The sequence below is a fragment of the Zerene cesonia genome, chromosome 11 (assembly GCF_012273895.1).
Source record: "Zerene cesonia ecotype Mississippi chromosome 11, Zerene_cesonia_1.1, whole genome shotgun sequence".
Classification (NCBI taxonomy): domain Eukaryota; kingdom Metazoa; phylum Arthropoda; class Insecta; order Lepidoptera; family Pieridae; genus Zerene; species Zerene cesonia.
In genome coordinates, this window is record NC_052112.1 from 6,122,791 (window position 1) to 6,143,203 (window position 20,413).

Here is a 20,413-nt window from a genome sequence, read left to right on the forward strand (position 1 = left end):
TAATAAATGTTATTTGCAGTTAACAATTTTCTTTTTTCTTTATTACAATATTTATGGCAAGACTAGGTATAACATTTTATTTAAACTGAAACTTATAGTAACTTTTGTTGTGCAGTATTGCTGTTTTTAATGAAATAAAAATATTTGTATTAAATATACCGCTTTAAGTTGTTTTATGTAAGGGTACAATCATTATATGAAACTAGCTTTCTTAAACTTCGCTCGTGTAGTCAAAGGGTAAGACAGGCAGTCGTTTTCTCCTCGAAAGGACATGAGACGGACAGAGACCATGTCCTTGGAATGCACACAATGCTATAAATTAACGATTTTTGTGTCCGGAGTATTCAAGAGGCCAGAGAGCTCATTCCCATGGGAATTTCAATTGAGCACGAGATCAATTTTGCGGACATCTTGTATGGCAACGATGTACCAATAAGTAACTATACTTTATTTTCAGTGGAAACAATGGCCGCCGGGCCGGGCAACCTAGAAGTAACTGTGAACGGTGGACGCGTGCCCACCGCGGCGGCGGCGCAGGGCGCGCACACGTACGCGATCAGCTTCACGCCGCGGGACCCGCGCCCGCATACTGTGGAGCTGAGGTTCAATGGGGATCACGTGCCTGGTAATCTATACTAATATTATAAGAAACAGGAGCTACTGTTCCGATTTGAAAAATTATTTCAGTGTTTATTTATTGAGGAAGGCTATAGGCTCTATATTATGTATGTTGGATGTTTTTGAATGTGATTTGTTGTAATAATCATGAGCAATTGGGTGTTGATTTGGCGAACTATAGAACAAAACAAACTCCAAACGAAGAGAAAAATTTTTGATTGTTTAATGAATATATTTACTAGTATCGTCGTAAAAATCTGAAATTATTGTATAAGTCATTTGATGATTTCCATAGCCCAAAATAGTATTTATGCAAGATGTACACTTCCTCTAACTATAATATTATATCCCTACAGGGAGTCCGTTTGTCTGTCACGTGTCAGCGCCGGCTCGTGTAATCGGTGCGGGTTCGGGAGAGTCTCCAGATAAGGTGTCAGTGGGTGACGCGTACACCTTCAGTGTGGACTCTCCGACTTCACCTCACGTTGAAGTACTAGGTCCTGCTAGAAGACCAGTACCAGTTCAGGTATAACCAAATATTTTGTATTTCTATTCAAACGCAAAAAACTGTGTCTATAATCTTTGTCAACAAGCTCCAACAAGTCGAATAAAAGATATCAATGTTTAGGAATTAAATTAATTTTAAATGTGAATATTATTTCTTAGTTGTTCCTGCTATAAATATAACCCTATTTCTCAGGTGTCCGCAGATGAAACAGTGGGCGAAAACGAAGCAAGCAAACGGTATACAATATCGTTCATTCCAGTTGACGTAGGAGATCATAGTATAGAGGTAATTTCTATTTAAACATTTTTGTATTCCCGGTTGTACCCGCGTTGAACAAGGAAAAACTACAAAATTCTAACGATGAAAAATTAACAAAACTAGTCACATAATCTCCATTACAAATCTATAATTTTCACTGTCTTTTATCCGTATAGTATTAATGTTCAACTAACATGATTAAAATTTTATTTATTTATTTATTTATTTATTTATTTATAAAAAATCACTTGCCATAACAGGACAAGCCCAATGCGACAGTGATACAAAAAAACAAAAAAAATAATAATTTTTCAACAAACTTAACTAACTTAAATACTAGACACATGCTTAACTAAAATATATTTCCTAACTATAACAGCTTAAATGTAATAACACCCTTGCGAATTCACGCGCGGGACAATGAAATAGGTCAGTTCTTTCGTGCGCTTCATTAACAATTCATTAAAAATGTTGTTTTAGGTTCGCGCAGGAGCCATGGGAGGTCACGTTGAAGGCAGCCCATTCTTGGTGAAAGCATACAGCGCAGCCCGAGTATCTGTTACTGATATATCACCTGGTGTAGTCGGTCGACCTGTTTCCTTCACTATAAACGCTTCTCATGCTGGTAAGAATAAATAAGAAATTACGTAAGGGGAAATAAAACTGATATAGAGTTAATGATATTTTTATTTCACAGGAGCTGGAAATCTGGAAATCATTGTTGCCGTAAATGGTAGAAATGTTCCCAACTATGTTCAGAGTGAAGGGAATGCTCGATTCAAAGTAAGATACAGATTTATTTACCTACAAAATATGTTCAGTCCTTCCTAGCACTAGTCTTTCCTAGCACATTATTTTTAAGAATGAGAAATGAGAATGAAAATAATTATACCGAATTAATGTGTAATTACACTTGAAGGTTAACTTCAAACCAACGGAAGCGGCTCCTCACACTCTGTCAGTTCGCTTCAATGGACACGCAGTTCCCGGTTCACCGTTCACTTGCATGGTGTCTGCTCCGGCGGCTGCTCCTGATGCTCGAGCTACTGGACCAGGATTATCTTCGGCAGCTAGAGGAGAATCTGCAGAAATAAACCTCACTGGATTCCATAGTAAGTACTGATGACTGAGCTACATCTTCCGACATTCTTTAAATGTAAGTTCTTTTCAGACTTCCTCTAACTTTTCATTACATATTCTGACTAAAGCGACGAGCTAAAGTTTATTACTCTGGGAGATTTTTACTTGCTTCAATTGCAGTTCTTCTCATGATTTAGTGATATATGGTACATGATATTCTCGTGTCAGTCTTTAGAACTTAATGATTATGCATACAAAATACAACGAAAGAGAACTATGTTTCTAAACGAAAAGAAAATGAATAAACCTTAGAGCAATCTCCAGTCACCGGATGTATTGTAACGTTGTGTAAACTACAATACGAGATATCACGTTTACATTTTCAATAAAATAAATAAACAAACAATAATTCATTTTGTAGCAGATTCTGTTTACAAATATTTGTTTTCGATTAATACTGCAGTTGTGTTCGTGTGATGGCTGAAGCTATTCACAAAATACTTAGTGGATTCAAATCTGTTCATAATTTTAAACTGCGTATTTCTGAAGGTGATAAATAAAAGCCAACTACTAAAAGTAACAAGTATTTTTGTTTCCAAAAGACTAGTTCACTAAGTTGAAACTAAATAGAAAACATTTACTTATTCTCTTTATAGCATGCGAACCAACAATATCCGTCACCGGGCCGGGGGGTACCAGCGTGCGTACCAACACCCGCCCGCTAGGCGAGGGCCGGTACACCTGCACGTACACGCCCGAAGCGGTGGGGCGGCACAGCGTGCACGTGCAGTGCGCGGGCCGCCACGTGCCCGGCTCGCCGTTCGTATGCAACGTGTACGATGTGAGATGCGTGCGCGTCACTGGCCTGGGCGCTGGCGGTGAGTTGGAAAAATTATCTCATAAAAACGCCATTAACTATTGCTAGCTATTTATGGTCACATATATGGAAAGTTCGTGATTCATGCAATGTAAATATCCTTTACCTCAAGTAAGGTCAGGTCTCCTGAAAGAGATCGATGATAAGCGATAAGGTCGCCTATTATATTTTACTATCACGTATTTTTATGTTAAATTGTGTAGTATGGTAGATAGTTAAATAAATAAATAAATAAATATTATATCAATGACCCCGATTGCATCAAAATGATAATTGAAGATATACATCCTCTGTCACGAAGGATAAATGAAAATTTCTTCTGCCGAAAATTTAAGTCGTTTAAGTTTTACGGTTATCCTATTTAAAGACACGAGAACGTATCTAATTTACTGTGGACAGGCATAGTATTTAAATTCCACAACCCAATCTGGGTCAATACAAATGAATAAATAAAATCACAAATATAAAATTTCGCAGAATTAGAGGGCACGCTCGAGGGGCTAAACTTAGATGAGAGCGCAGACGAAGAACGAGGAGTGGAAGTGGGGAAGCCGGTCACATTCAGTGTTGATGCGGCAGGAGCTGGTGAAGGAACACTTGAATTAGTCGTTTCTACACCGTCTACCACTGTTAAAGCTGAGGTAAGTAAAAGTTAAATCAATAACACTCAGAAATTCAAGTCATAAATCAAGAAAATAATAGTATCCCAACTTTATAACTGGCTAGTCAATGGCTATAGAAAAACAAAAAAATATACAACACTTAAAATATTTCCTTAAAAAAGTTCGTATTTAAATGAAATTTAAATTATTTCAGGTTGTAGCAGTGGCACGTGGTTTATATGACGTCACATTTATACCCGTCTCGCGAGAGGCGCATCGCGTTTCAGTCACGTTCAACGAACAGCCCGTGCCTGGGAGCCCGTTCGTGTGTAGAGTTAACGAACCTCATACTTATGTGCAAATAGGTATATTGCTTTGTGTTTTATAAATATTATTTATTTTTGACATACATAATGAGATTAATATCAATGTCTCTTACTTTAACTGATTTTTAAAATAATCATTACTGTTACTTTTTCCGAATAAGTAGTAAAAGACAGAGAACTGTGAGATTATGTTTCACGATAACCTATATTTTTGTTTTTTGATTTTTTTCCTCAGGCACTACAGCAACAATCGAAATTGACGAGAACCTATCAGACGTGGAAGTGTTGTCACCAACCGGTACCAGAGTATCAGATGCTAACTTGGAAGATGTGGGTCTATTATCCTTCCCAGTGTCGAGAGTGGGGAGATACGTGGTGCGGAGCGCTAGAGGACCCGTGGCTGAGGTGGAGGCTCTCGATCCCGCCGCTGTTAAAGTACTATCAATTGGCGAAGCGGTGGCACATAGACCTGCCATAATCACAGGTATCAAATTGGATTTTTGATCGTGTATGGATTTCACTTTATTAATATTTATTTTATTAACCTTTTTTTTCTTAAATAATCAATTTCAAACGGTATTTAAAGTTAGAACTACATCATGAATGTGAATTCTTTTATAGTAACGATTCACGCTATATATTGCATCCAAGATTCCATGGTATATTAGACTTTTGACACGCTGTATTTGCTATATGATTTTGTTCGAGTTCGCGAATTCGCTTATTAGACTTAACGGCACAAATTATCCTTTTCACATTTTAACTGTTTAGAGTTCAATTAACATGTATGACTACCTGCGCCCCGCGGTTTCACCCACGTAAGTCCGTAACCCGTAGGAATATCGGGATAAAAAGTTGCCTATATGTTATTCCAGTTGTCCAGCTGTCTACGTACCAAATTTCATTGCAATCCGTTCAGTAGTTTTTGCGTGAAAGAGTAACAAACACACACACAACCTTACAAACTTTCGCATTTATGATATTAGTGAGGATAGTGAGGATGAGGATGAGGATGAGTAAGTACAAATCGGTCCTTCGACAGACTGTAATCATTTAAGTTTACATAACAGTCTATGGTGTGTAATAAACCGTGTTGTGTTCAGTGAGCACGAGTGCCGCCGGCGGCGGTCGTCTCTCCGTGCGGGTGTCGAGCGGCGGGCGCACTGTGCCGCACTCGGTGCGGCGGCGCGGCGGTTCTCGTACCGACCTGGTGTGGCACCCGGCTCGCGCTGCCCCGCACCGCATCGCCTTGCTGTGGAGCGGCACACCAGTGGCCAGGGAGCCACTGGTTGTTGATGTGCTGCCGGCGCATCATGGACAAGAGGTACTTATTGATAGCTAGCCAGTCGTATAGTTGGGTAGGGAATTTTATAAAAGTTTTCATTGTAATCTTCGGTAAATTTAAGTATAATAATTTATGTATAGACAGTTATCAGTTATTATTTCATATATGAAATTATGCATATAGATTTACTTCTGTAGCAAAAATATCCTGCAGCCGCTTTAAATTGACCTAGACCATATTAGAATATTATGTCTAGGTCGAGATCTATATCCTGTCTTGAGTTAATGCGTTGGTACTCCGATGCACAATGATCAGACATCATAAACAGTATTGAAAGCTTATAGCGACTTTTTCAAGTATAATATTTATCTTCTCTACATGAATTCGTTAACACCTTCAACAATGTGTCTTTCCTTTCAGGTATCGGCGTCAGGCCTGGGCCTGTACCAAGCGCAGGTGAGCCGCGTGTCGTCGTTCAGCATCGACACGCTGGGTCGGGCGGCGCGCGAGTTCGACGTCGTGGTATCGGGGCCGGGGGCGCGCGCGCTGCCGGTGCGCTGCTACCAGACCAAGTCGGGCCTGTTGCAAGCCGAGTTCACCATCACTGATGTCGGACAGAGTACCATTGGTAAGGTTTGGTGTGCTTTTTTTATTTATTGACATATTGGTGATAGTTTTTGATTTAATGCGGTTTCATTTAATTGACGAAATTGCAAAATTGGAACGTAGAGAAAATAATTTTTTATTCATTTGTAAATTAATATATAAATAAGATAAGATGAACATTAATACGAAGGCCAGGACATTAATAGTTTCACTGTTATATCTAATTTGTTACATAACAAAAAACGTCGAGTTAAATTAAAGTTAATCATATCGCAATAGGTGCTTTATTGATTTACTTGTCTTGGTACTTTCGTACAGAAAAGATCCAGTTCTATACATTTAAAAGGTGTATAGAAGATCAATATCTATAATTTTTGGTACATTTAATAACTTTCAAAATGAATAAATTTTTCAAATTGCCAATTTTATTGCCAGTGCCCGATGTAAGTTATATATTAATTATAATTTTTTTTTTTTACAGAGGTACTCCATCTTTCCAAGGCAATAACTGGCAGCCCGTACACTTGTGAGTCATTCGATCCGAACAAAGTAATACTCTCTGGTCTACCAACTGGAAACCTCATCGCTCACACACCTATCAACTTTACCGGTAAGAATGTTGAAATTGTTTTATATCATAAATAACTTTTGCCCCCCGGCTTCGCACGCCTTAAATTCGGAGTAGTTGAATTGATGTTATTATACATATAAATCTTCCTATTTAATCACTCCTATTTATTAAAAAAAAAAACACCATCAAAATCCGTTGCGTAGTTTTAAAGATTTAAGCATACATAGGAACATAGGGGCAGAGAAAGCAACTTTGATTTATACTATGTAATGATGTGAGGCTAAAACTCATTTCCTTTGTATGTATATATATTATAAACTCATTTTCCTAAACACCTAAATGAGTTTTCTGAGCCGTAAATATAGTTCAAGATCTGGTTGAAAAGTGAAATAAGTTATTTGAAAAAGCATACTATATCAAGGTGAAATAAATTCAAGAGAACAAAATTCCGAAATGTGATTTGTACATTTATATTCATTTACACATTATTTAATTCACAGTGGACACAAAAGATGCCGGCGTGGGCGAATTAGACGTACTCTGTGAAGCGATGGGCGAGCGGCGCGTACGCCTGCCCGTCGACATTCGTGAGGACGGACACTTGTACAAAGTGCGCTTGCGACCCACTATGCCCGCACATTACCGAATTTACGTCACATATGGAGGTAATGCTAGTTTATTTTTCATTTATTATAAAATGTTAAATAAAAAGTGAACTAATCCGATATGTCGTACCGTCATAGGATCATTTCTTTACGTTATATAAATAAAATTAAAAGTAATTTAATTTTGTAAATCAATATGTGTCATAACATTTTGTCATCACTAATCTAATTTACAGTTGTATTACCTACATAAAGGTTTTCAAACCGTATATTTACTTTTATATATCAAAATTTACATACGAAATCAAAATATAAGTGTCCATTATCCGATTGTCTTTATATTAATCAGGTGCCACGATTCCGGGTAGTCCGATATCTCTGGGCGTGCTGAGCGCGCGCGCGAGCATCGCGGCGCGCTGCGCGGGCACGGGGCTCGCGCACGCGCACGTCGGCAAGGAGGCCGCTTTCACTATACACTGCGTGGATAATGCACCGCCCTCTGTGCAGGTGAGCTTTGTATTGTAAGATCCTAACTAATATTATAAATGGGAATGTGTGTTTTTTCTCTTTCTTTGACGTTGCAACGCATCGATTTTATCACATGTCGTGTCTGGAAATTTAATAGGCGAGAGTGAGACATTAGCTACTTTTGACAGCAGTAAAACACATCATTCCCATGGGATAATCCATTATGATACGCGTTTGAATCACTCCAAAATCAGATAGATGGCGCTTTATTAAAATGTGATGTTTATGAGAATCATATTTAATTTTCTTTGAACATGCGAGGGAAAACACGGGCATGACCTAGTTTATTATAAAGAGAAAAATACGGGGTTTGAAACATATATAATGTTTCAAATAATACAAATAAATCAGGTTTTTTTGTTTTATGCATTATAATTGGATAACTGGAAGAAAGAACAAAACTAAATTATTTTAATAATATGTTGTCTTAGTATTTATTTGAAATATTTGTTAATTTCAGCATAATCGATATTTAGTATATTCTATTTTTAAATAATCAATCTTATGTAAGTGACCCAAATTTACAATTTGAGCACTGTAGTTGATATCAGGAATTACACAAACATAAATATCGTTAAAGATCATTAGATGTTTGAATAATAGATCTTATTTCTTATAGGTGGAAAGATTGAACGATGGTAAAGAAGAAGATTCCGATACTGGTTTGCTCGAATGTCGAGTAGTAGCGGGTGCCCCAAAGGAGTGGTTGTGTGCCTACATACCGTTAGTAGTGGGGCAATATGAAGTGAGGATATTTGTGCCGTCTGGACCTTTGCCTGGAAGCCCATTTTCAGTTAAAGTATGTTGTAAAATATAGTACGCTTTCATATTTCGTTTCTTGCTGAAACTGCTTCCAAATCAAACATATCTTTTAGAACGATACCGAAGTGTCAATATTTATTCAGGATATTTCTTCTATTGTATTGCCCAAAATGTTTTATGTTAGTTATATTAAACTGGTATTTGAAAGTAGAAATGTTTGAATAAAACCTTTAACTTTTCAGGTAATTGACACATCAGCCATAGTAGCGGTGGGTGGGTGGGGCACGGACAATTCGGGAAGAGTGCGGGCGCCTTCAAAACTCGTTCTGGATACCAGTAATGCGGGACCCGGGACCTTGGAATGTTTGCTCGCTGGAAGGCACCAACGTTAGTTTAAAATAAAAAAAAAGAGAATTAATTGTCTCCTTTAAAATTACATACTTACCTTGAGAATTAAGCACTCTTTAAAAGCATAATATGATATTTATAATCATTGTTGTATTTCATTGTTAACTCGTTTGACTGTGAGTATCAGTTATTTATAAAGCGATTACTTTATTGAGAAAAAGTTACGCTGTTAAATGTCTCCGGAAACAATAAATAAAAGTACGGTACGTTATAGATATAAATTGATGTGTCATATTTAAAATTTTAACAAAGCACCGTGGGTGTAGTATGCAAACAAAATACATTATGCATTCCCGCAGGTGTAGAAACGGTATCAGGACGAGCGGTAGTAACGCTAGCGGCGCCAGAGGGCGTGAGCGGCGAACAGGAATTGGAGCTTACATACAACGGGGCCCTCGTCGCCGGGGCTCCGCGCCGGGCCCTCGTGGCCTCTGGCAATACCGCAGATCGCGTGACATTAGCTGGAAGGGGGCTGGCACATGCCGCACCACACACACCAGCTGTTTTTACTGTTGGTAAGTGTTAAAGAGTGTAAACTCTTGTTAATTTTGTTCTAGCGGTTCGCCTGATGGTAAGCGTTTACCACCGCCCATAAATATATGGAAATGAGTTGCTCTCTTTAAATGGGTAAAGTATAAAGTACGTATCGATGACAAGTGGCAAAGGAATGGACTGGGAGTTTAAGGAAAAGCGAACGGACCTCCAGCTCCCTATCTCACCGAAAGAATCACAGTAGTACGCTACTACTTCACGCCGGTCTTCTGAGGGGGTTTGGTATCAAGAAATGTTCGTCAAAATATAACACGTGGGTGTGCTATAAATGTTCGACATATCTGCATAAAATGAAGTTGGTTTTCTAAATAATATTTTTATTACTTATGTATATATATTGTTTTTGTTTAGATGGTAGCGCAGCAGGTCCGGGTGCTCCAGAAGCATCGCTATCATCACCAGACGGTGAAACAATACCAGTGGCCCTCTCGGCCGCTGGTCCTGGACTATGGCGGGCCACTTACACCCCTCGGCGGGCGGGAGACCATCACCTGCGGGTTCTGTGGGCCGGACGACTCGTTAAGGGTGAGTTTATACAGTATAGACTAACGTACAAAATAGGTCATCTCCTTGTATTTTGATAATATTATTAATGATGATAGCAATAATTAATTGATATTGAATATAATAATTATGTTTCATGATCATGATATTACTAGCTGTGCCCCGCGGTTTCACCCGCGTAAGTCCGTATCGGGATAAAAAGTTGCATATATGTTATTCCACTTGATCAGCTATCAACGTACCAAATTTCATTGCAATCGGTTCAGTAGTTTTTGCGTGAAAGAGCAACAAACATACACACATCCTTACAAACTTTCGCATCTATAATATTAGTAAGATTATAGTAGGATGATTGAGAAATTACACAAACTATATACAACGTTTTATATCGTGTTATAATGCATATTCGTCGAACGAATCGTAGCATCGCCTATAAATTCGTCTATCATATAATCGAATACTTTTACCTGATAATTGATAATGTAAATAAACCGGAGGCCCATATCGTTTCCTTAACTTTCCCAGTCCTTTCCTTAATCCACTCGTCAATTCTTTCTTAATCCCTATCCAATTTTAAGTCGGTCGGGTTAGATTCATTTGTAGAGGCGTTCCTGGGCGGTGTAGCGTTTACCATCAAGCGACCCACCAGCTCCATTGCCAACGATGCCATAAAAAGCGTTGTTAAGTTAAGAGCAGTCTTTAACGTTCGCTTTTGTGTTTTATTTATCCCTTTTTTTTAAGTGGAGAATGCTCATGCATACCCACAGCCCGGGGAAAGGCCGTGGGTTATGTCGGACTTCCACTGCCTAGAGACGCAATGAACCTACCGACTAAACTCCACTGTGTCCCGTCTTCTCGCGCTATGCGCCGAGGTCATGGGAACTCATATGAAATCATCCACCACGTGTTTTATTTGTCCTGGCACGTATATACAAAAAAAAAACTGCATATCTCTCGTTCCGCAGGTTGTCCGCTCACAGTGAAAGTGAGCGCGGGCTCCGAGAGCGGGGACGCGTCCAAAGTGGTGTGCTCCGGCGCGGGGCTCGCGGGCGGCGTCGTGGGCCGGGACATACGCTCCTGGATAGACACGCGCCGCGCCGGTCCCGGGGAACTCACCGCGCATTGCACCGGCCCTAATAAGGTATGGAGATGAATACTAGCTATGTATATTGTTTTAACTTAATACTATAAAAAATGTGTAGTTTCGTCATTGCTCTTAACTTCTTTGGTTTTAGATCGAATCGTATATCTGTTTTATAAAATAATTGGCAACATTTCAAAATTTTAAACAACCTTTTTGTTTATTTAAATCAAAACTCACAGTATCTATATTATTTTCTTTATTAAAAATACTTAGTTTCATTTATCATTCATCTTTTTGCTTTTAATGATCATCTCATTCTAAAATGTCATAAAGGCAAATTTTTATTTCACCGTCATCACATCGTTATTCGTTTAAATTTATCTTCTAATTAAATAAATGATAAAAAATGTCAATAAATAAAATGAAAATATTGTGGTGTGAAATAAAGAAACGGTTATTTCATTCATAAAAGACTTTAAATAATGTGTTCAATTACGAATCGATACATTTCTGTAGTTTATAACATTGATTAAGCTTGCTGTTTACGTGTGATTTTAGTTTGTTTTTTCATTCTTTCAATAGTTTATCAATAGTTTATAACATGCAATAAAAGTATTAAAATATTCCGCCGCCAGGTGGCGTACTGTGAACTGTACGAGCACGGCGACGGCACGTTCACGCTGAACGTGAAACCAGCTGAGGCGGGCCGGCACGTGCTCAGCGTGCAGTTTGCGGGCGAGCACGTGCCCGGCTCGCCCTTCGTGCTTAAAGTGGCCGGTGCACCGGATCCCTCTAAGGTATGAGTGCTTATGTGTGAGCTTTTAAGATGATCAGCTCATCTGATCCAATCACAATGTATTAATTAAACACATGTTCTTCGATATACTACTAAAGGCAAACATAGTCATTTGTTATTTTCAAATAATTATAAATCACTTTGACATGTATAACATCGAATCGGCTCAATATTGCCTTAAAAGTACCTAAAGTGTGAGTTATGCCTTATGAGCGAAGCATTCTCTGCTGTAGTTGCTTCAAATTTCTGAGTAGAAATATGTCGTAAAAAGAACATCAGCAAAATATGATGCACTTAATACAGCTTTTTAAAATGTCTTAGTGCTGTCATTAATGTTCCATAACCATGTTGTCATTAATGTTCCATAACCATCCATTACAAACATTTTCTCTTTTTTATATTTTAATATTTATGCTCCACAGGTTCGCGTGTACGGGCCGGGTATAGAGGCGGGCGTTCTAGCGACATTCCAATCGCGGTTCGTATGCGACACCCGTGGAGCCGGAGCTGGCCAGCTAACCGTACGAGTGAGGGGACCGAAGGGTGCCTTCCGGGTGGAAATGCAGCGGGAGAGCCAGAAGGACAGGACCATTTTGTGCAAGGTGAGTGACTTATGCGTGCACGGCGGACTTACGTGACTAGAAAGGTACAGAGAACGAAAAATTACAAATAGTTTTAAAGCAAGACCAGGAGGAAAAGATATATTAAACTCTATCACTTTGGTTTGCAAAATGAGATTCAGGGAACTTTCTGTTCTCAAATGTGTTTAAGTCTAGTCGATGGGAAACCATGAAAGTCGTGTTAAAATGTTTCATAACAGGCCAAAAGAAATGTTCTTTTACGATATAAGCTACTTTGTCAATAAACTCGAAAATAAATTCCACATTATTATATAGCATCAAATCCACCCTGGATGGAGTTTTGGTGAGATGGGGTTATTTCATCGAGTATTAATGTATCTAGTTTTTATTAATGATCGATGTATTTATTATATTTCATTGAATTTTATTACAAAGAAAAATTAAAGATAAATAAATTGTTTGTTTATTTCGATGTAGATACGTAATGGCTTATCAAGACTATTACACGATTAATATCTTACAGATCGTTGAAATTGATAAATTGCAAACTAAATAATATCTGCTTTTGAAAAACATTTCGAATGCAACTTCATAAAATTTCTGCTTAATTCTCTGGTATTAAAAAGTAATATATCCGGTCTAGATATACCTAATATAAGATAATAGATATACCTAATAAAAAATTGATATACTTCATTTAGGAAGAAAATTATACATTGAGATTCTATAATCTATTTGTAATATTTATGTTAGCAAAAATATGCAATTAATAATTATACAATTACTAACCAAACTGATTTTATTTGTTAATGATCTTTATCTATCCGATATTTAAATTCGGATCTATTAATTAAAACTTACGAACTAATTAATCAAATCTTTCCCAGTTTAAATACATTTACTAATTTTTTTAAGCAAAAAACACGTAATGATATAAGTATTTTCTCAGTTCTCGCCAACCGAGCCAGGAGATTACCGCGTAGAAGTGCGATGGGCCGGCCGCCATGTTCCCGGCTCGCCTTTCCCTGTTATGATATTTGACACACAGGAAGAACTCAGACGTTATTTACAAGCCACTGCTGCTTAAATCGTTTATAATTTAAATATAATAAACGCTTTGTATTTAATAATTCCCTAATTTCGAATTTTCAAAGACATGAACAAATTGAACTTGAGTTATTTTAACGCTACATTTGCCAAGTTTTGAAATTGTATTATATCGACACTCCACTTTATATTTGTAACTAATGATGTAATGATGATTAATATAGAAATAAGAAGATCATAGAATTAATTCTGAAAATCGAATATATAATATTGGATATTTTACAATCAAATACAGTGTTTATCAAAAATGTTATAAATTTTATTAGAGAATTTGATTTGTTTGTCGAAATTAACTTAGTCATTGCATGAAACAGCCAGTATGCCATATTTTTATGTTCTTATTAAATAAAGCACTGAATGAATAAAACCTTTATTCAAAACCGCCATTACATTCCAAGTAGTATTAATAATATATAATATAGCTTATGAATTCTGAGTGTATCCGTCCACGGTAACAGAGATGATGTTGTTAGGATAAATTTTATATAATATGAGCTTACTTCGAAAAGTACATTAAAAGTAGAAGGCATAATAAATTTTTTTACTTGTTAATATTTATTAATACAGAATATAGGTTTAACTTCATAACTAACTTCTGTAATTGTTTTATTGTTATTGTTACCTGCTTGTTGAGCTATAAGGAGTGGACTGCTGTTATCAAATAATTTAAACCATCGAATCTCAAGTATGTCCGAGCTTTATATCTTTGTAAGTATGTAATTTTTTTTCAGCGGTTACTAATTGTTAATAAATTGAAAATTTATTATTTTACTGGTTTTATTTATTATTTTAACCATACTACAAATTAAACCTTTAGTTATAATTACTGGACAATTTCAATGTTTTCTTTTTACAAAAGATTCCCATTTACCTACTCAGGTAGCATGTAAGATATAACTTCCGTGCCACTTTTGGTGCCACTTTTCTTATATTTGTTTCGGAGTTTCAGTAAAGAGATTAATTCAAATTATAAATTCGTTAATATAACGAATACTTAAAACCTTAAATGAATTAACCTCTATTCGTCCAAGTTCAAAACATAAATTCAATACATTATCCGATTACTGAAATAAATTTTTGTAAAGCCAATGAACGTTATCTTTTTAATTTAACAAGTTCAATAAATTACGTTCCTCGTAACTGAGACTAAAATTTTAGAACAAAGTTTCTATATAATATATCGACTTTAGATCATTCTCATAGAGTATAAGAAACACACGCTAATGCCTAAAATTGTACCACTTTAATGGACTATACGAGAAGTACCACAAACATGAATGAGAGACACTGTTCGTTAAAATTTATCTTAATTTCATTGACCACTCATTTACACATACAAATCACGTCTCGCTAATTAATTACATCGCATTTGTCCAACAATAACTAGGCCACTGACGCCAGACTTGTTGCGTCATACACAATGGATTCCCTACGTTTACGAATTGTTAAACAGTAGTCGCATATTTTCAAAAATAGTTCTATCACACGTATGATATTTTAAAGATGTGTATAATAACTCGGCAATTGTGCATTATAAATATAATTATTAATGTAATTTTAAGGAATTGTTGGTTTTAAGAGTTCCGTAACGAAGTGTAAAACGGGACCCTATTACTAAGACTTCGCTGTTCATCTGTCAGTCTGTATTTCCGTCCTTCTGTCACTAATTCACCAGGCTGTATCACACGACCCGTGATAATTAATCGCTTCAAATTTCGGAGATGATATATTTATGTTGGCAATTTCATAAAATACCGATTTTTATTGCAGTGAAATAGCCAATGTGCAATCAAATAATTTAATTCAACGAATTAAACAAAACATTGAACATTCAATGAAGTTTTCTGTTTTTGCTTATTGTTAAGAACTATGGTTTATATCTAAAAACGACGCTTCGACGATCAGGATATGAAACTCGGGATTCACCAGCGACTTGTGCACGAAGTGCGTCCAAGCTTTGCCACAGCTGTTGCATTTGACCGAAAATAATTACTTCTAGCCGCTGCACAGCACTGTGAAGCTCTCCTGAAAAAAGATATAATGTGTCAAATAAAGGAGCGTTAGTAAAACTGTCTCGATTTCTTATTTTTAAATCTCAGACCAATAAAACCGTCTTCTACGATTGTTGGTTGACTTTTAATTAAAATATACATGCATCCTTCATGCTAAATCAAACGGCGAAATATCAGGAAAGGAAACATTTATGTGGCTATCTGCGGATGGATCATGAGAAAGATGCTAACATATTAGTTCCTCGACTTATTTTTAGTTGTGTATAAATACATTAGCTCTTTACTCTATGAAGATATAAACTGTACTACTAAAACAAATTAATGTACGTTTAAATAATCCTATTTAATTCGAAATGTATCTCAAGTGTCTACATTTCCTTAAAGTCTTGTCTATTAAACATTTAAATTATGTACGTATAGCTTCCGCGTAACTGTAAGATTTAGGAGCTTTGATTCGCACATTTTCATCATCAGATCATTTTGCTATTGACCAATAAGTGTTGAAAGAAAAAGCAACTCACTTGAAGTAACGACGCCGTGTAGTCGTCTTGTTATCGTTGCATTAGCAGTAGCGTTAACTTCCTGTGTTTTCACGGAGCACATGGCTCGCGCTTCTTCGCGGGGTCCACTGCCGTGGTACGTTGCATTCCGCACCTCTATGAATGGCTGCTTATGTTCGTTACTTACAGTGTAATGAGGTCCGTGCTCTGAAATACAAAATAAATTAAATTAAAATATTTAACTTTACTTTTACCTTTACCTTTAAAAAATCGGTTCATCCGTTTGGGAGCTACGATGCACAGATAGAAACACACACAGGCAGACACATCAAACTAATAACACTGAGTTAAAGGACAGTGATAAGATAGTTTAAGATAAAATTTCTAAAAAATATGAAAAAAACGATCCAGAGGCGAAATTATTATATATAACTGAACCATTGCGTCTGTACAATCTCGAGGTCTCCATCAAAAATTAGTATGTCCAGTATTACATTTATCATTTAAAATGGTTACTGCTTTTATGACGGTGTGTTCTTTGTGGTGGCAAATATAAAATGCATTTCTATTTCGCTGTGTTTCCTACCTTTTTGAGATGTCACTACGCTTATGCCTTCAAATTTCGAATCGTTATTGATTTGGGCAAAAAGTAAATACACAGATGATAAGCCACAAAAGAAAATATATTCGAATTTACAAAACTCCTTGTTTTAAGTCGACTATAAACCTCCTGTTCTTGTTAGGTACCTTTATGATTTTCTATTTAATATCAATCCAGTGATTAAGGCTTTTTTTATTTGTATCCATGAATGAAATATGAATGAACTTATTCAACGCCTCACGCAAGTACCTACACAAAACTTATCAGCTTAATCGCAACCGGACATATGGCGTACGGACTACCAAATATTTGTTAACGATTAGAAATAACAAAACAAAAAAAAACTACAAATGTGTATAAAACTACGTGTGCTCTTAATAGAAAGATAATCTCAGCCATAAACTACCTATTTTGTATATATTTATTTTTTATATTAGGTAAATGTTTTTTTTTAATTATATATGTAAATGTTAATATTTTTGCAAGACAAGACATTTTTTCGTATGTCTTGTCTACTTAAAATTTATCTAAATTATCTAAATTAAAAAAAATACTTAAATACTAAATTAAAGAAAATTAAACTAATGAAAATGATTTCCACTGAAACTGTTTATTATGTACGCTACGGAAATCTAAATATCCTAAATTTAATCCGTTTTGAGTACTTACGATAAGGATTTGCAGGCCCGGGAAGCACGTGAGTCAGAACAGTGAAAGTGAAAAACACCAAATACATAACAATTTGCCACATTTCCAAAATCTAACAATACTCTCTATTACAAGAAACTATATCAAAAGCATCGTATAATATAAATTTTCGTAATGTATTTAAAAAAATATTTCAAGTCGCTGCTACTAAAGACGCGTCGAAGTGATCACTGAACTAGATGAAATCTGGGGGAATAAATAGCATCGGCTGGATGAACCACGGAAGCCGTCTATAGCTAAGTATAGTAATACGGTATATGTGCTACCTGTGCTTCAATGATGAAGTCATATTTCACATTAAATTAAAACGTACTTTACCCATGTTTCGAGCAACATTTATTTTGGAGTTAAAATTATGCTCAACTGTGGCACAGAACATTATGCTGCTGGGAAAAAATGACTAGTATATAAGTATATGGAAACCTTTAGGTTCTTCTATAGTAGAAAAATTATATGAAGAAGGCATGTTTTAGAGGAAATAAATTTGTTTTACTTGATATCGATAGGTGATGTATGTGTAAATACCCCATAGTAGTATACCTACTGTGTATATCCTGAATAGAAACTCTCAACCACCATTTTAGACTATGAATTATACCTTTAGTTTCTTGACCAACGATAGAAGTAATATCCAGTTGAGTAAAAGAAAATTTCGTTTTCAAAATCCGCAATTTAGGGCAATAGTACAATTAACCCGCTAACGAATTTTGCAGGGCGAGTCGAAAGCAGATGTAGTGCGAACAATTTATGAACTTTTCATGTCAATTGCTAACTAGAACTTCGATTACCAGATAAACATTGAAAACATTTAGCTACAAATAAATACGCCTGAATTTATTTTTCGCAAATTCTTTTTATTGGCAGATGCTTATATTAGTGGAATTTATAATAATTAAAGTTTAGTAATTGGGTATTACTAGCCGCACATTATTATTAAAATAAAGCAAAATAAATTAAATAATGTTTATTTGCTAAAGACACAGTAGCTTCGAAAAGGGTTATGAAAATTTTAAAGGAAAATCTTGCGATTATTTGCTATAAAAAATAAAATGAGGGAATATCCCTTATTCATATTTCAAAACACTTTAATTTGTAAGGACTAAATTTAAATTTTTAGTTTTATAGCATTGAAATTCTCTTCGTCAGGCTATTTCAGTGAAAATGTGACTGAAAAAAATGTAATAATTAGGAGGTAGGTTATATTACACCACCTCCTGGTCAACTAGGAGAAGAAAATAGATAAAACTTTACAAGTAGGTAAATAAAAACGTTTTATAAACATTAATTTTTAACAGGATCACTTTCATGGGCGATAAAATAAGAAAATTGCTGTTTCACTCCGTTAAATCCATATAAGGTGACAAAAAATATGTATTTAAATAAGTATTGGTTTTAAATGATGTCTTACGATACAGACGTCACTTAATTATTCCTGGTGTTTCCTTTCGTCACGCTCCATTTGTGTGATCAGCTATTGACCTATATTAAACCATAAAACCAATCTACTCGTTCATTTACGTATTTGTTTTTTCAGATGAACATCGTTAACGAACAATTAACCTTTTGTAGAAAAGAGAAGCATGGTCCGAAAGTGTTTATAAGTCATTGGGAGCATTAGATTTACAACATTCAATTATAATATAAGTACTCTTTTAGATATGTAGGGAGTTTATCTTTAATATTTAACCACCATCTTAATTACTTATTACAATTATTATTATTTAACCACCATCTTAATTACTTATTAATTATAAAAAAGTATACATACATGCATACATACATACATATACCTGTAAAAGTTAAGAGCTGTCCAAAGATGAGTAAAAATGATTCTTTGCATATCTTACACAACCTTGCCATTTGACCATTATTTCGAAGCTTAAGCAATAAGCTGCATGTTCTTATACGTCTAACACACTTTATCCATTCTAAGTAAATTTTATTATCAGAAGTGTGAGATGGGAGTGGTGATATGCCGCTAGAATTAATCCACCGCATCAAAAATTGTGTCAAGGATACGAATACATGGCGAATGGTGCCCATTGTTGCTAGTCCTTTATAATCATGGGAAATTAATTCAATTAGATAGATGTATTCATTTCTGGCTACATTTCAATAGCTAAAAACTATTTCATGAAATTTAGTTAACTTGGGTTCTGCACATTGATTAACTTGTGTCTTCAGTCTATGTATATACACATATTATGCATATTTACCTATTGTATGGTATCTAGACTTAGTTTAACACACAGACTCAGAGTAATAAAAAATTAAATAAAAGAGTAAATTGCAGCCGCTTTACTACGGTCAGATTCTTAAATAGATTTCAACTATGTGCTGATAAGAAATCCTAATTTCGAAACTAGATGATAATAGAAACAAGTTAATCAATTACTTGAAATTTCATGGCCAGTGTTACGTGATATATAATCCATAGGTCTTTCCAGGACAGATCACTGTGTAAACATACTTAAAAACCGTTACGATGAATATTCTTCTACTGACGTTACTCACAGCAACTATAAACACAAGTGGTACGTGCTAATTGCGTTTTATATGTCTTCGTAATAATTGAATTTAGTTTGAGCGTTACGTGGGTTTAAGCCGTAGTAGGTATATCACAGGGATCTTATTGCTACCGTAAAATTTACCTTTAGCATTTGGTATAGATAGAGTTTTAAGAATAATGAATACAATGTAATTAGTGTGATAATTGTATATAGAGTGTAGATACTGCCCGAATATAAATATGTAGATACATTCAGCGCCGGCGGAAACTTACGTTGAGGGTAGATTCAAAACTTCTAATGACGCTTTTCGATAGAGACATCGCTATCGCTCCACTCGCTCTACCCTCAGAACTATTATATTCAAACAAAATATTTCTTATATTCTCGCTTACTAACGCCTTTTATTAACGCAGATCAGACATTA

The 20,413-nt window shown here is 35.7% G+C and overlaps 2 protein-coding genes across 2 annotated transcripts in view; one reads left to right on the forward strand and one right to left on the reverse strand.

Annotated features, from left to right (window-relative positions):
• Positions 1–14,424, forward strand: part of LOC119830039 (filamin-A) — a 62,008-nt gene extending 47,584 nt beyond the window's left edge. The window contains exons 31-53 of the mRNA XM_038352869.1: positions 394–625; positions 975–1,144; positions 1,319–1,411; positions 1,865–2,009; positions 2,082–2,167; positions 2,304–2,496; positions 3,121–3,342; positions 3,819–3,982; positions 4,158–4,308; positions 4,505–4,753; positions 5,373–5,593; positions 5,975–6,182; positions 6,642–6,770; positions 7,232–7,396; positions 7,686–7,843; positions 8,484–8,663; positions 8,869–9,013; positions 9,334–9,549; positions 9,938–10,111; positions 11,056–11,231; positions 11,810–11,971; positions 12,393–12,572; positions 13,501–14,424. Of these exons, the coding sequence (XP_038208797.1) occupies positions 394–625; positions 975–1,144; positions 1,319–1,411; positions 1,865–2,009; positions 2,082–2,167; positions 2,304–2,496; positions 3,121–3,342; positions 3,819–3,982; positions 4,158–4,308; positions 4,505–4,753; positions 5,373–5,593; positions 5,975–6,182; positions 6,642–6,770; positions 7,232–7,396; positions 7,686–7,843; positions 8,484–8,663; positions 8,869–9,013; positions 9,334–9,549; positions 9,938–10,111; positions 11,056–11,231; positions 11,810–11,971; positions 12,393–12,572; positions 13,501–13,638 (3,957 nt within the window). The 3' untranslated portion in view covers positions 13,639–14,424. The remainder of the gene's footprint in view (positions 1–393; positions 626–974; positions 1,145–1,318; positions 1,412–1,864; positions 2,010–2,081; positions 2,168–2,303; positions 2,497–3,120; positions 3,343–3,818; positions 3,983–4,157; positions 4,309–4,504; positions 4,754–5,372; positions 5,594–5,974; positions 6,183–6,641; positions 6,771–7,231; positions 7,397–7,685; positions 7,844–8,483; positions 8,664–8,868; positions 9,014–9,333; positions 9,550–9,937; positions 10,112–11,055; positions 11,232–11,809; positions 11,972–12,392; positions 12,573–13,500) is intronic.
• A 996-nt stretch (positions 14,425–15,420) lies between these two features.
• LOC119830299 lies at positions 15,421–17,631 on the reverse strand. The gene is made up of 3 exons (XM_038353260.1): positions 17,441–17,631; positions 16,192–16,377; positions 15,421–15,683 (listed from the first exon to the last, which is right to left on the reverse strand). Exons 1-3 carry the CDS (start codon positions 17,520–17,522, stop codon positions 15,526–15,528), a joined length of 426 nt encoding a protein of 141 aa, XP_038209188.1. The 5' UTR covers positions 17,523–17,631; the 3' UTR covers positions 15,421–15,525.
• Between the last annotated feature and the right edge of the window lie 2,782 nt (positions 17,632–20,413).

Excerpts from the sequence above, each read along its gene's own strand:
- LOC119830299 (XM_038353260.1), bottom strand. The coding sequence starts at position 17,522 with ATGTGGCAAATTGTTATGTATTTGGTGTTTTTCACTTTCACTGTTCTG. Across the intron at positions 16,378-17,440 it reads CGGGCCTGCAAATCCTTATC|AGCACGGACCTCATTACACT; the intron begins GTAAGTACTCAA and ends TTTGTATTTCAG. Across the intron at positions 15,684-16,191 it reads ACACGGCGTCGTTACTTCAA|GAGAGCTTCACAGTGCTGTG; the intron begins GTGAGTTGCTTT and ends ATCTTTTTTCAG.